This window comes from Sus scrofa, chromosome 7, assembly GCF_054392235.1.
Source record: "Sus scrofa isolate SSC_HxYL_T2T_F1_AM1 chromosome 7, Sscrofa_HxYL_maternal_Yorkshire_Landrace_v2.0, whole genome shotgun sequence".
Classification (NCBI taxonomy): Eukaryota; Metazoa; Chordata; class Mammalia; order Artiodactyla; family Suidae; genus Sus; species Sus scrofa.
In genome coordinates, this window is record NC_139389.1 from 50,274,491 (window position 1) to 50,289,473 (window position 14,983).

At 45.2% G+C, this 14,983-nt stretch overlaps 1 protein-coding gene across 18 annotated transcripts in view; it reads right to left on the reverse strand.

Annotated features, from left to right (window-relative positions):
• ADGRF5 (adhesion G protein-coupled receptor F5) overlaps positions 1-14,983 on the reverse strand; it is a 129,456-nt gene that overhangs the window by 56,221 nt on the left and 58,252 nt on the right. For all 18 annotated transcript variants that reach the window (XM_013978015.3, XM_084968306.1, XM_084968297.1 and 15 more), the window contains 2 exons: positions 13,510-13,635; positions 4,713-4,767 (listed from right to left, as the gene is read on the reverse strand). In XM_013978015.3, coding sequence (XP_013833469.3) covers positions 4,713-4,767; positions 13,510-13,635 — 181 coding nt within the window. The remainder of the gene's footprint in view (positions 1-4,712; positions 4,768-13,509; positions 13,636-14,983) is intronic.

Sequence of the window (14,983 nt, forward strand, 5' to 3'; positions counted from 1 at the left end):
AGGAAAAACAAACCAAACGAACAAAGAACAAAAAAACCAACCAAACAAAAAATCCCTAATTCCATTCCAATCAGGTCTCCCTTTTGAGGTGGTTAAGCAAGCAAGCAACACCTAGCAGAAAGTATCCAGGCTTCTCTTCTTGCTCTGTCACTACCACTGTCTGCTCAAAGCATGAGATGCCACAAATTATCCTAAGAGAGATTAAGCCAGGAAAATCCCCAATTTGTTCCTCAGTCTGGAGAATGCACAGCATTTCCTGAACCCAGATCCAAAAGGGTCAGCACACTCGGCCTGCAGGTCTGCAGAAAGGTCAGGAATTCTCAGCTGGCAGCCAGCAACTCAATCTAGTAGGAATCTCGCTCTCACTAAATGGGTCTGAAGATTTAAGCAACGCCAGCACGGGGCTGGCACACCCTGGGTCTCCCTTTCTCCAAATGTTTCCTCCTCTCAGCCATTCCTTTTGAAGCCAAAGAAAAACCAATGGACACTCTTCAGCCCAGGACCCAAGATACATTCCTAGTTAAACTCAGAAACCTGGCGTGGAGAGTCACAATTGCACAGAGAACACTTGTGGGTTAACTCCAACCAATAACGAACTTCGGCTTTTGGTCCCCCATGAAGATTGCCTTTAAAACTAAATTTGGTTCCCACTGTGGCACAGTGGGTTAAGAATCCAACTGCAGGAGTTCCCGTTGTGACACAATGGAAACAAATCCGACTAGGAGCCGTGAGGTTGTGGGTTCAATCCCTGGTCTCACTCAGTGGGTTAAGGATCCAGCGTTGCCGCAAGCTCTGGTGTAGGTTGAGGATGCAGCTCAGATCCCACATTGCTGTGCCTGTGGCATAGATCAGTAGCAACAGCTCCAATTAGACCCTAGCCTGGGAACCTCCATATGCTGTGGGTGCAGCCCTCAAAAGACAAAAGACCAAAAAAAAAAAAAAAAAAAATCCAAATTCAGGGGCTTAGGTCACTATGGAGATGCAGGTTCCATCCCTGGCCCAGCACAGTGGGTTAAAGAATCTGGGGTTGCCATAGCTGTCGTGGCTATGGCTCAGATTCAATCCCTGGTGTGCCATGGGTGTGGCCGTTAAAAAAAAATCAGACATGGAATTCTGTGGATATATACAAAATACTATTTTGGCATAACATTGTAAATCTTTATACTTTAATGAAAAAAAAAAAGCTGCAATGGAGGTTACAGATGAAGCTTAAATCCTGTGTTGCCTTAACTGTGGCGTAGGCCTGAAGCTGCAGCTCCGACTGGACCCCTGGTCCAGGAGCTTCCATGGGCTATGGACGGGGCTATAAAAATGAAATAAAATAAAATAAAATAAAATAAAATAAAATGCTAACTCCTATGTTATGGCATCCGTCTTCATGTCTTCAGTAACTACATGAAAACTTCTCTATATCAGGGATCCTTTAGGCTCTTTCAAATGCAATATTTTTATAAAGAAATCAATTGGCCTAGTTATTAAAACAAATAAAAACCAAACTCCTAGACAACTCTATTAATGTTTTAAAAAGCAATATGTACATGATATCATTTAATCCTCTTGACAACCCTGTATAGTATTCCGTATATATTTTTATGTACGTATATATACATGTTGTGCTTGTGTAAAATATTTTTATGATACATAGTATATGATAGAGGAAGAAATCTATAGCTCTGAAAATAAATATGAGTACTGATCCTACGTCTTTAAAAAAGTGTTACGGCCATATCCATGGCACATGGATGTTCCCAGGCCAGGGATTGAATCTGAGCCATAGGTACAATCTGTGCCACAGTTGCAGCAATGCTGGATCCTTTAACTCATTGTCCTGGGCCAGGGATTGAACCCATGCCTCTGAAGCAACTGGAACTGCTGCAGTTGAATTCTTGACCCACTGTGACACAGCAGGAACTCTGATCCTACTTTTAAAAATGATTCTATCCCAAATCCTAAAGATATAAACATTTGGTACAGGACCTCAAAAGGAAATTCCTTTTGAGAATTCTCTTTCTCTTGGAAATTTTGTTTGTCTCTCTGGGTTGTTAAAACCTCAGAACACAGACATGTCTGTGTGGCCTCTGCAGAATGTAACCCTCCTATTACTTGCTTTCCTAGTTTTCCTGGAGAGGGATGCTCTTAATTGCAACTTTGATTCTGAGTACCTGCAGCCCAACGCCCCAGCCATTTCAAGACCATTCCTTTCTTCCTTTTTCTATTATTTATTTTACTTATTTATTTTTTAGGGCCAGTGGCATGTGGAAGTTCCCAGGCTAGGGGCTGAATTGGAGCTGCAACTGCCGACCTATACCACAGTTCATGGCCATGCTGGATCCTTAACCCACTGATCGAGGCCGGGGATCGAACCCACGTCCTCACGGATACTAGTCAGGCTCATTACCCTTGAGCCACAATGGGAACTCCTCCATGATCATTTCTTACTTTGGTGATTTTGTAAAAGTATCAAGGCCAATCTCTCTTCTGCGGATGATGGGCTGAGCCATTAACACTTCCAAAATGACTCTAGAGGCCCAAGAGCACAGAGGACCATGTATAAAAAAATAGAAAACACGTTTTCATGATGATTATTATCGTCATGATTTTTTTAAACGGAAGCATGTCTAGAAAAATTTTCGCATGTCAAATCCTTAGATGTAGAGGTGATTTCCTTTCCAAGGGCTAACCTCCCATATTGTCATCATGGATGACAAATGACAGGACCTGGAGATGCAGGAAGATGTGACTTTTACAGCTATAGAGTCATCAGGTGCCCCTGAAGAAGTTGGCAATCTGAACCCTAGAAGAAGCTGGCAGAAGCTGGGAGCTGGAAGTTTGATTTGAGGAAGAAAAGCCTTTCAAAACACTGAATGGGGACACAGCCGACCCTGTTCCTGTCATGGGGACAGGGGGTTCAATGGATTGTCAGGGACTGGGTAGAGGGGAAGATACTCATTTTTAAAGCACAGGCAGTGAAGTCTATGCCATAGACCACTTCAGGGAAGGGAGTGGGGAGGGTCCCCTAGCGTATAACACAGGCTAAAATAGAAAAAAAAGAAAAAGAAAGAACGGAAGGGGAAATGACCAATGGAATGAGCTTCCGGGGAGCATTTCCAGAGCTTAATACAATGTGGTTGAATTTTCATTTCAAGCATCAGGCAACACTGGGAACGGGTTCCTGCCTCGGGAAGAGTTCTACCAGAAACCTTTATCCTGCCTTGGGGGCAAGCCTGCTCCCTCTGACAGCCTACTGTCTCTTTTTGACCCCCAAGACTGAACAGATCAAGTCACAACACGCCTGGAAAATGATTCCGCCACAATGCTACAGGTTAAGAAGTTTCTAGGGGTTCCTACTGCGGCTCAGCAGAAAAGAACCTGACTAGTATCCATGAAGATACGGGTTAGATCCCTGGCCTCGCTCAGTGGGTTAAGGATCCAGCCTTGCTGTGAGCTGTGGTGTAGGTTACAGACGTGGCTCGGATCTGGCATTACTGTGGCAGGGAGGGCAGCTGCAGCTCCAATTCAACTCCTAGCCTGGGAACCTCTATATGCCCCAGGGGCAGCCCTAAAAAGACAGAAGAAAAAAAAAAGTTTCTAGATGGTTGGTCCAGCCCCTCAGGCAGCAGACCCTTAGGAAAAGTGAGTTCACCTCTGATCTCACACAGAGGCAGCGATGACAGAGACCGGCATTCTCTTTATTTGTTCCCTCATCACTGGAGACTCAGGCTACAGTCCAGGCTGCCAAGAGGAAGAGGGTCAAGGGAGCTCATGTCTCTTGGGAGCGGCAAACAGGAAGTCAAAGGATTATTTGCGCTGGGACGGATGTTGGGCTGGGAGGATGTATGGCGGGTAATGGGAACCTGGGAGAGCAGTCCCTCCCCATCTGGGGAATTGATGGAGGGCCCTCCAGGGCAGGAGCCTGTGTGAGATGAACCCCCCAGACAAGCAAAGGGGAATGGATGGTGGGCAGGGCATCCTCTAAGCGAAAAGCCACAGAAGGAACACATGTGGGCAAGCACTTAGGGTCCCATGAGATTTGAGTGGATAATCTGATTTCATCTCCGAGGCAACTGGGAGCCCCTGAAGGATTTTATGCAGGGAAATGACAGAATCAAACAGATGCTTTTGCAACATTGCTGTGATGGACGGAGGAGGACCTGGTCCTGGGAAAACGCAGCCTACAGATGTACTCAGCAGCCCAGGGTCCCCCACATGGGAGCGGAGGCTGAGGATGACTTTGCGCTGTGTTCACAGCTCTCGCCTGCCCCCAGCCCTCCAAAGGGCAGAGCTCTGTATTTTCCAGATCGTGGCTTTGGAATTTAGTGGGAAAGCAGGAGTGGGAGGCAGAGGAAGACTTGAGTCTAGAGGTTAAGTTGATCTATAAGATAAAGTGCTGAGTGAGAGTTTTTTTTTGTTTGTTTGTTTTTAAGGCAAAAGGCAAGTCTGCGGGGTTGAGAGCAGAGAAGTGAGGGAAGGGCCCCAGGAAAATTTTCAGGATCCGATGATCATAATGGGAGGGACACGGGAATTGAAGGTGTTGATAAGATCCGCTGAATGTCCTTTCATAGAGAATGGAATTCTGTTACAGTTACTTCTGGAAATTGAACCCTGATGCACTCTGAGACTGAATTATGTGGATCCCGCTGTTTCCAAACGTTACAACAGAGAACCTCTGAGGGGACTTACTCGAAAAGATGGCCCAGCAAAGGGTTACGTACCGGCTCGTTTTTGCCTCGCTGGGTCTTCCCCTGCTAGTTCCTGCTCACGGAGAAGCTGAAAGAACATTTGAGACAATTGTCAGTGCGTGTCAGAGACATCTTTTCACAATGGCTTTCTGCTCTCATTGTCCCAGAATGTTCGAGCGAAGCAGAGGGCTGCGGATTTGGGGTCAGCGCCTTGTGCCCTGGGGATGGGGACTGCCCACAATCGAAGCCCGTCAGGAAGATGAAATAGGTTGGCCTCTGGTGTGACTTGGGCCCGGATTTTTTTATAGACCAGTTTCTAGTTTCAGGAGCGGAAGATATCAGCCTATCTGCGTTTCTCAGAGTTCCTGCAGCATGAGGCCTGTCGAAAAAATATGAAGAATGGTGTTCTCCACTGTGCTAGAACTTGAACCCTGAGTCATTCCAGTGACCTTTTAGTTGAGTCTCACGACCTCTCCTCCGCCCTAGGCCTGTCCCCACCCCAATATTCCTGCGGCATTAGGGCTGTTTAGATGGTGCTCGCTTAAAGTTATTTTCTCCTCCTCTGGCCCTTTTTCTCCTGGATGGTTTTACAGATGCCTCCTGAAGCAGGGGCTGTGAGAGTCAGCTGTGAAGCCAGCCTGCCTGGGTACAGAGCTGTGCCCCTTACTAGCTATGTGACCTTGAGGATGTTACTTATCCTCTCTGAGCCTCGCTTTTCTTTCTGTAAAATGGAACAGTAGTGCTGACCTCGTGGAAGTACTATGAGAATTAAACGAATTGCAACATGGAACACGGTACACTCTTAATAAATGCGCGATCGTATAGACCGATAGTTAAGGGTAAAGACACCGCAGACATTGAATCCAGAGCTTAGCTCTGCCCTAAAATGGCTGTGTGACCTTGGGCAAGTGACTTAACCGCTCTGTGTCGCGGGACCCACCTATCATATAGGGATAAATGTAGCTTACCTCATGGAGTTGTTGAGAGGATCAAATGGTTAATAAATGTAAAACACTGGAAGGGGGTTAATGACATGGTAAGGGCTAGTCTGGGTCAGGCATCACACTGTTCTGAGAGCATCATGACCATGGACTCCCCTGTCTGCATCCTGCCACTTACCTTATCTCCATAAGCTCAGCTCTGGTCATTATGTGGCTTCTTTGTTTAAGAGGTGACGTTAATTGGCTCTGCTGCTGAGTTCACTGCCAGCTCTGTAGTTTATAACCTCCCCTTGACCTGACCTGGTATTCCTAGATCATCCCTGCCTCTAAGTGAGTTTTCCTCTGATGTATTTCCCAGCGCAGACTTCCTCAAGGCTCATCAGAAGGGCCAAATAACGCCTGTCCTCCAGGATGTGGGCTTTGCCATCACCTCCATGCACCGATGAATGCCACCCAAACAGAGCTCATTCTGCCATCCGTGGGCACTACCATTTTTCTTCTAGTTATCTCACTTCATAACGATAACAACAATAATTCCTAAAACATCTTCAACACCCTGTGCCGGGTGCTGTTTAGTATGTGGTGTGTGCTCATTTGTTTAATCCTCCTGACAATCTATGGCATAGATGCTGTTATTTGACACATTTCACAAATGAGAAAACACCGGCACAGAGAGGTCAATTAACTTGCCTAAGGTCACACAGCTTCAAAATGGCAGAATTAAGACTCAAACCCAGATAGTCTGCCTCCTAGGTCTGTACTTGCCCATACATGCACCTCATCGTCTTGTTGGGAGATGCCGTGGGAAACTGTGGGGAAACTGAGGGTTGTTCTCAGTGACGCAGTCGCTCCTGACGAATACCTTTTCTCTTTCTTACTCTATTGCCTCCTCTGTCCCCTCCTTCTTTTCAACGACTGGTATCAACAGCCATAGAAAGTGTGGAGGAACCCATACGTGATAGTTCATAAGGGTTCTCAAAGAAACAAAGAGCAGGATGATGGATGGGGATTGGAGTTTTCAAAGCCCAGGTGCCACTCTGTTTGCAGTGATGTTATCTGAGTTCTATGGAAAAGCCCAGGAACCTAGAAATCACAGAGTCAATGTATAGGGCTGGTTCCTGCCTGGCTTCCTCTGGAGCTGCTCAGGCTCTGTGTTGGGGCAGAAGGAAAGGTTCTCCCACTGCCTTCCTGCCTCCATCCGCTTTGGGACTTACAATTACAATTTAATTGTAAGCCACCAGGAAGCTTCCTCTGTCCATGCAAGAGAAGGTGACTACAAGTGGGCACGATTGGGCAGCTCTCCCAGGCCAAGACGTCATTCCCTACATTTTCTTCCCCCCCCCCCTTTTTTTTTTGCCTTTTTTTCTAGGGCTGCTCCCTTAGCATATGGATGTTCCCAGGCTAGGGGTCGAATCGGAGCTGTAGCTGCCTGCCTACACCACAGCCACAGCAACGCAGAATCCGAGCCTCATCTGAAACCTACACCACAGCTCATGGCAATGCCGGATCCTTAACCCACTGAGCGAGGCCAGGGATGGAACCTGAGTCCTCTTGGATACTAGTCGGGTTGGTTATCACTGGGCCACAACAGGAACTCCTCATTCCCCCATTGTCCAGGGGGCATTAAAGAATTAAAGCCCTGCTGCTGGCAGTTGTAGTTAAAAACCAAGGTATGTTTCAGTCCTCTCCTGCAGAACGTTTTAAATCCTTTTCCTCCTCCAATTCAATTTAGTGAGATTTTGGGTGGGAGGGAAGAAAACTGCCCCCCCCCCCTTTTTGGCTGTGCCAGCAGGCATGCAAGATTTCCCTGGGCCAGGGATTGAACTTGCACCACAACAGCAACCCAACCTGCTAAAGTGACGACATTGGATCCTTAACCTGTTTTGCCAGAGGAGAACTTCAGAAACTGCTTTTTTAAAGAGCACATCACTGGCCATGAGGCCATCTTGAGAAACATTGCTTTTTAACTAATTTTTTTTTTCTGTTCTGCATTTTTTTTTTTGTTTTTTATTGTAGTTGATTTACAATGTTTTGTCAAATTCTGCTGTACAGCAAAATGACCCAGTTATACATACGTATAATTCTTTTTTTCATATTATCTTCTATCATGTTCTATCACAGGTGATTGGGTATAGTTTCCTGTGCTGTTTTAACTATTTCTTTTCTTTTCTTTTGTCTTTTTAGGGTTGTACCCACAGCATATGGAAGTTCCCAGGCTAGGGGTCCAATCAGAGCTGTAGCCACCAGCCTACGCCACAGCCACAGCAATGCAGGATCCGAGCTGTGTCTGCGACCTACACCACAGCTCACGGCAACGCTGGACCCTTTAGCCCACTGAACGAGGCCAGGGATTGAACCCGCATCCTCATGGATACTAGTCAGGTTTGTTACCACTGAACCATGACAGAAACTGCCTTAACTATTTCCTGAATCTTCATGGTGATTATCTGAAACTGACATGGACATCTTTGCCAAGTGCTGCTTCCATGACTCTGGCCTCACCTGCCGGCTCTGTTTAGTGAAGATCCATGACTCTTTGTGAGAATAATTTACTTTTAATTGTAAGCCCTGTCATCACTGGGAAAAATGAAGGGAAGACATCCTGAAGGCAAGGCAGCCTCCGAGCTGTCCCCTGGTGAAGGTGATCAGGACCCTTGGCCTCCCAGACATAAGGAGGTAGAAAGAGTTGGGGGGTGCCAGGTCAGGGGGCCTGGGGTTCCATAAAGGCAGAGGCTAGAGTGACACCAAAAACTGGAGCCCTGCACCTTCTCTTCTTTCTATTTGGAATAGTCATTGGTTCATCCTAAGCCTCCGTTTCTTAATTTATGGAAAGTAACGTACACACCCAATGCCTATGCTCTCTGGTGGGGCTGTGAACCCACGTGCCCAGCTGGCCTGGAGCTCTTGGGGGTGTGCGGCGGGCGGGGGGCGGGGGGGACAGCCTTGCCCTCCCAAGTCTCATGTCATTCCGTTCGGGGAACTGCAGGGCTGAGCATACATCCTGCCAGGGTCTCCCAAGGCTGAGTATTATTTCAGACAGAAACCAGAGCCTCTGTTGGGCCATGAAGAGCTACCCAGATGGGTATCGGAGGACAATGGGCAGCTCCATCCAGAGGGGATTTCCTGTTGGCCGAGCTTCAGCCGGAAGACGCAAGGTCACCAATTCCAGGAAACGCCCCACCTGTTAGACATGATGACTTTACAAAATAATTGGGGGCGGGGTGCAGGGGGAGCAGACACCCAGTCAGGAATGAGAGGGGGCGTTTTAGGTGTGGAAATGAAAACCTCTAGGGAACCAGACGACAAACAAGTGGTAGCCTAATCTCCTGCCTCCTCCCCAAGGTCCTGTCCTCATCTTTTTTGTGACCTGGAATCCCCGATCTAACATCTTTACCTCCAGCGAGATAATGGTCTGAGCAAGGGTCCTGTTAGACCTCCCTGGGCACAGGAACGCAGATTTATTTGTGCCAATATAGGAAAAAGAACCACTATATCCTAGGTACCTGCTCTGTGCATGACAGGAAGGCGTGCATATATAAGAATGGTTTATCTCTACGACAAACCGGTGGAGAGACCTACTTCTTCTTGCATTATGTAGAGGAAACAGGCTCAGGGAGATGAAAAAACATGAGGAAATTTCCAACGATAGTGTTCGAGCTGCACTTTGGACTTAAAGAAGCTGATGCTAGCATTCAGAGCCTGTCACACTGCTGGCTCCAAGTGTGATCACTGGGGCAGGAACAAGGGGCAGGAACTGGTCAGAAAGGCAACATCCAGGGCCACACCCCAGACTTCCTGAGTTCAGCTTTAAGGTCCACACTTTAAGAAAGTCCCCAGCTCATCCTCACACTTCAAAAGCCCGATACTTCCTATCTGTACCCACCCCTGCATAGCACCACCATTCACAAGAGCCAGGAGGTGAAAGCAACTTAAGTGTCCACTAATGGATAAACGGGTTAAAAAAGGTAGGATATACATACAATGGATCATTATTCAGACTTAAGAAAGGAAGGAAATTCTGATGTATATTACAACATAGATACATTTTTAGGACATTATGTTAAGTGAAGTAAGCCGGTCACAATAAGACAAATACTGTATGATTCCACTTACTTATAGAAGGTACTTAGCGTAATCAAAGTCACAGAGGCAGAAAGTTAGAATAGTGAGTTCCAGCAGATGGGGTGGGGTGGGGGGTTAGGGTGGCGTTGTTTAATGGGTGCGGAGTTTTACAAGATGCGTTTGCCTACTGGCTGCAAATGTATGTTCAACACTACCGAACTGTACATTTAACCATGTTGAAGATGGTAAATTTGATGTGTATTTAGCACAATTTTTTTTTAAAAGCTCATGACCCACCACATGTTGCTCTCAAATTAAGTAGAAGTGCACAGCCATAAAAAGGAATGAGATAATGCCATTTGCAGCAACATGGATACAACTGGAGATTAATATACTAAGTGAAGTAAGTCAGAAAGAGAAAGACAAATATCATATATCACTTAGACATAGAATCTAAAATATGACACAAATCAACTTATCTATGAAACACAAACAGACTCACAAACAGAGAACAGATTTGTGGTCGTCAAGGGGAGGGGGGAGGCGGGGAGGGATGTAGCAGATATAAACTATTATAGACAGGATGGATAAGCCACAAGGTCCTACCCTATAGTAATATAGATCAATATATATATTGATATATCTATATTTAATATCAAGAGAGAAAACATAATAGAAAAGAATATGAAAAAGAATGTGTGTATATATACACACACACACACGTATGTATAACTGAATCACTGCTGTACAGCAGAAATGAACACAACATTGTAAATCAACTATACTTCAATTAAAAAATAAAATAAAGTAGTCGGGAGTTCCCATCATGGCTCAGTGGTTAACGAATCCGACTAGGAACCATGAGGTTGTGGGTTCGATCGCTGGACTTGCTCAGTGGGTTAAGGATCTGGCGTTGCCGTGAGCTGTGGTGTAGGTTGCAGATGCGGCTCAAATCCCGCGTTGCTGTGGCTCTGGTGTAGGTTGGCGGCTACAGCTCTGATTCGACCCCTAGCCTGGGAACCTCCATATGCTGCAGGAGCAGCTCTAGAAAAGGCAAAAAGACAAATAAATAAATAAAATAAAATAGTGGAAGTGGAAGCTGAGTGACAGCCTAGGGCAGCCTAAGCTGACAAGGCAGGTTCAAGGGCACCTCTCCCATGGAAGTCTTCAGCCTCTGGGCTGAATGAAGATATTGTATCTTGAAGGCAAATCTAGGAAGGAAAAGTGGGGCCCTTTGCAGTGAAGTGGGAGCTTCCAGAAAGATGAAGTTCAAGTACTAGTAGTAGCCCTGGGAGACCTATCTCCTGACCAGCCTGTGCCACCAGGCAGATGGACAAGTTTTTGTTAGGGCTGCTGTGATGAGGACCGATCTGGCACAATGGGAGGGCACTGCTGCAGCCAGGAATGCTGGGAAACTCTGGAATGTAAGGCTGACCCCACCATTGAGATCATCTCATGCTCCATCCAGCTTACACCCCACATGGTTGGGGTAACAGAGTTTTGCACTACTTGTGCAAATCCAGAGGAAAAGTAATGTTTCCCTCCTCTTTTTTTTTTTTTTTTTTTTTATGCTTTTTCTTTTTAGGGCTGCACCTGCTGCATATGGAAGTTCCCAGGTTAGGGATCTAATCAGAGCTACCGCTGCCAGCCTACCCACAGCCACAACAATGAGGGATCTGAGCAGTGTCTCTGACCTATACCACAGCTCATGGCAATGCCGGATCCTTAACCCACTGAGCGAGGCCAGGTATCGAACCCACATCCTCATGGATACTAGTTGGATGTGTTTCTGCTGTGCCACAACAGGAACTCCCCCTCCTCTATTTATAAGAGCAAGCTGCGGCATATGATTGCAGGGGCTGAATCTTACACACTGGAGTTTGGAAGAAGACATACTAAGAATACCTCCTAGTCATGAGAGAAATAAGGAAAAAGACAAAACGTAGGTCCAACAAAGAAAGACACAAAAATAGAGAAGAGGAAGGAAAAGCATAAAGTCATAAGACAAAATCCTGAAAGTAAGATCGAGCATTTTATTTATTATTTTGAAATACAATTTTATCACAGTAGAGTTGATTTACAAGGTTGTATTCATTTCAGGTATACTGTAAAGTGAATCAGTCAAACATGTAAATATATCCATTCAGATCAAGCATTTTATTTTTTATTTTTCTTTCTTTCTTTCTTTTTTTTTTGTCTTTTTGCCATTTCTTGGGCCGTTCCTGCGGTATATGGAGGTTCCCAGGCTAGGGGTCCAATCGAGCTGTAGCTGCCAGCCTGTGCCAGAGCCACAGCAACGCGGGATCCGAGCCGTGTCTGCAACCTACACCACAGCTCATGGCAATGCCAGATCCTTAACCCACCGAACAAGGCCAGGGATCGAACGTGCAACCTCATGGTTCCTAGTCGGATTCGTTAACCACTGAGCCACGATGGGAACTCCCCAGATCAAGCATTTTAAATATGGCATCAAATGTGAATAACATACTTCTCTAATCACAGTCAGATTACAAGAAAGAAAAGCAACTCCAACATGCATCGCTTGTCAGAGAAGCAGTAAAGCAAAGGAATGTGCTAAAAGCTAAACAAAACAAAGAACAAAGACCAGGCAAACACAAATACAAAAACAGAAGTGACAACTGGAATAGAAGACAAAAAATTAAGATTGAAAGGTACAAAGCAGAGCAAAAAGAGATTTTCTAATGCCAAAATCGATCATGAAGCTCCAACAAGAGTGACAGACTGGATAAAATAGCACTAAAATATCTTTTCAAAAAAATCCGTAGGAAACAGTGGGAAAAACAGTAATAGCAAATACTGATAGAGCCTTTTTAATTTAATTTTATTTTATTTTATTTATTTATTTTTTTGTCTTTTGTCTTTTCAGGGCCACACCTGCGGCATATGGAGGTTCCCAGGCTAGGGGTCAAACTGGAGCTGCCGACCTACACCACAGCCACAGCAACACCAGATCCAAGCCGCGTCTGCAACCTACACCACAGCTCATGGCAATGCCAGATACTTAACCCACTGAGCAAGACCAGGGATTGAACCCGCAACCTATGTTTCCTAGTTGGATTCGTTTCCACTGCACTACAATGGGAACTCCTGATAGAGTCTTTTTTAAATGTTAGGCACTGTTCTAAAGCACCTTATAAATATTAACTATTTAATTCTCAAGGCAATCAGTACATCAATATTATTATTTTCATCATTTTACAGATGAAAAAACTTGAGACGCAGAGTCATGCCAGTCTCTCGAGATTTCATAACCAGTCACACACCCCAGCTCTAGGGCCCAGAGTAGCCAAAGGAAAGAAGATCCCAGTGTTTCCCACAAGGAACAAGGGGCTACTTAGCACCCTCTTTGGTTAAGCTAAACTCCCATGAACTTCCCAAGGATGAAACCCCTAGGCTAATTTGTCAGTAAAATGCTTAGAAATTATCTTTGGCCCTTTCGACTGTATCAATCTGTGATGATAACACTGACACGAATGAGCACTTTTTGAAATGGGCTGTAGTCTGATGCTCATGGAAAGTGAATTCTTGGAAACCACACATCCTGCTCTATCCTCAAAACAGGCTTGACGTCATTTTTGCAGTTTCACAGGGTGGAGCGTCACACCTGAGTGGCAATTTAATTAAGAGCACATCTGGATGATGTATGTTAGATACCCTAACATTAATTTGTGTTCAGCACCCCTTTCCACCATTTGGGACATTTTCTCACAGCCCCCCGCCCCCCATTAAGCAATTTCCGGCTATGACATTCCCAGGAAATGAGAAAAATGTGAAGGGGAAAATAGAGCAGACATGGATTTACTCACCGTAGGATAGACAATAGACTTTAAATTCAAGTTCAGGGTAGCTTGGGAAGAATAAGTCACAATAATCAAGAAGCACAAAGTGGTTTTCCTTGGGGATTTCATGTCTTCAAGTTTGAGTTGTCTTGCCTGAAATGGAAATAGGATGGTTTAGAGATAAAGTAATTTATTTGTCGAACATAGAACTATCAAATCCTGTCTCAAAGGTCACATTCAGAAGGACTTTTTCAATGGGAAAAAAGAAAGGAGCTTAAAGGTATCAACCTTTGGGAACAGTCTCTGCTCCAGACCCTGGGGTGAAGGAAAGATGAGGTCAGAAAGGAGAGGGCTGGGGATGGGACTTGCAAACAGGACAAGGGACAAAGGGAACAGGTGATGGGGTACCTTCCCTTAAGACACAAAGAAGGAGAGAGTAAAGGAAAGAGAAAGGGGAGAGAGGAAAGAGAGGAAAAGCAAGAAAAAGGGAATAACTAATCTGCAGGGAATACTTTTAACATTGCACACATAACATAAGAACAAATGGATTCAGGAAACAGTATTTACCTTTGCGACATGTAATACATGCTGATATTATCAAATTTTTTTTTTTTTGTCTTTTTAGGGCTGTATCCATGGCATATGGAGGTTTCCAGGCTAGGGGTCGAATTGGAGCTGCAGCTGCTGGCTTACACCACAGCCACAACAATGCTGGATCCTTAACCCACTGAGCGAGGCCAGGGATCAAACCTGTGTCCTCATGGATACAAGTCAGATTCATTTCCACTGAGCCATGACAGGCACTCCTGATATTTTCAATTCTATTCTATCCTATCTTACCCCACTTTTTCTTTTCATTGTGGTAGCAACCCATTACAGTGACTTCATGACCCATGTTAATGGGCTATGATCCAGTAGTATGACAAATCCTGGACTTAGTATATTTTAATTTCTTAGAGTGTATAATATGGATACTAATAGTTACCACTTTATGTCTTGATTTTTGATAGCTACTCTTTATCATTTTACAATGGTGGTAATGAAAATAAAAAATATTTGGTGACCTGATTAATCATGGTTACATTTTTTTTTTTTCTTTTTTGGCCATCCTGAGGCATACAGAATTCCCAGGCCAGGGATCAGATCTGAGCCACAGCTTTGACCTACGCTGCAGTTTCAGCAATGCCAGTTCTTCTAGCCCACTGTGCTGGGCTAGGGATCAAACCTGCACCCTGGTGCTGCAGAGATGATGCTGCCTATCCCATTGAGCCACAGTGGGAACTCCTCATTATTGCATTTCATTTTATTTGTTTGTTTGTTTGTTTTTAGGGCCACACCCATGGCATATGGAGATTCTCAGGCTAGGAATTGAATCAGAGCGTTAGCCACAGGCCTAAGCCACAGCCACATCAACAGCAGATCTGAGCCTCATCTGCGACCTACACCACAGCTCATGGCAACACCAGATCCTTAATCCACTGAGTGAGGCCAGAGATTGAAC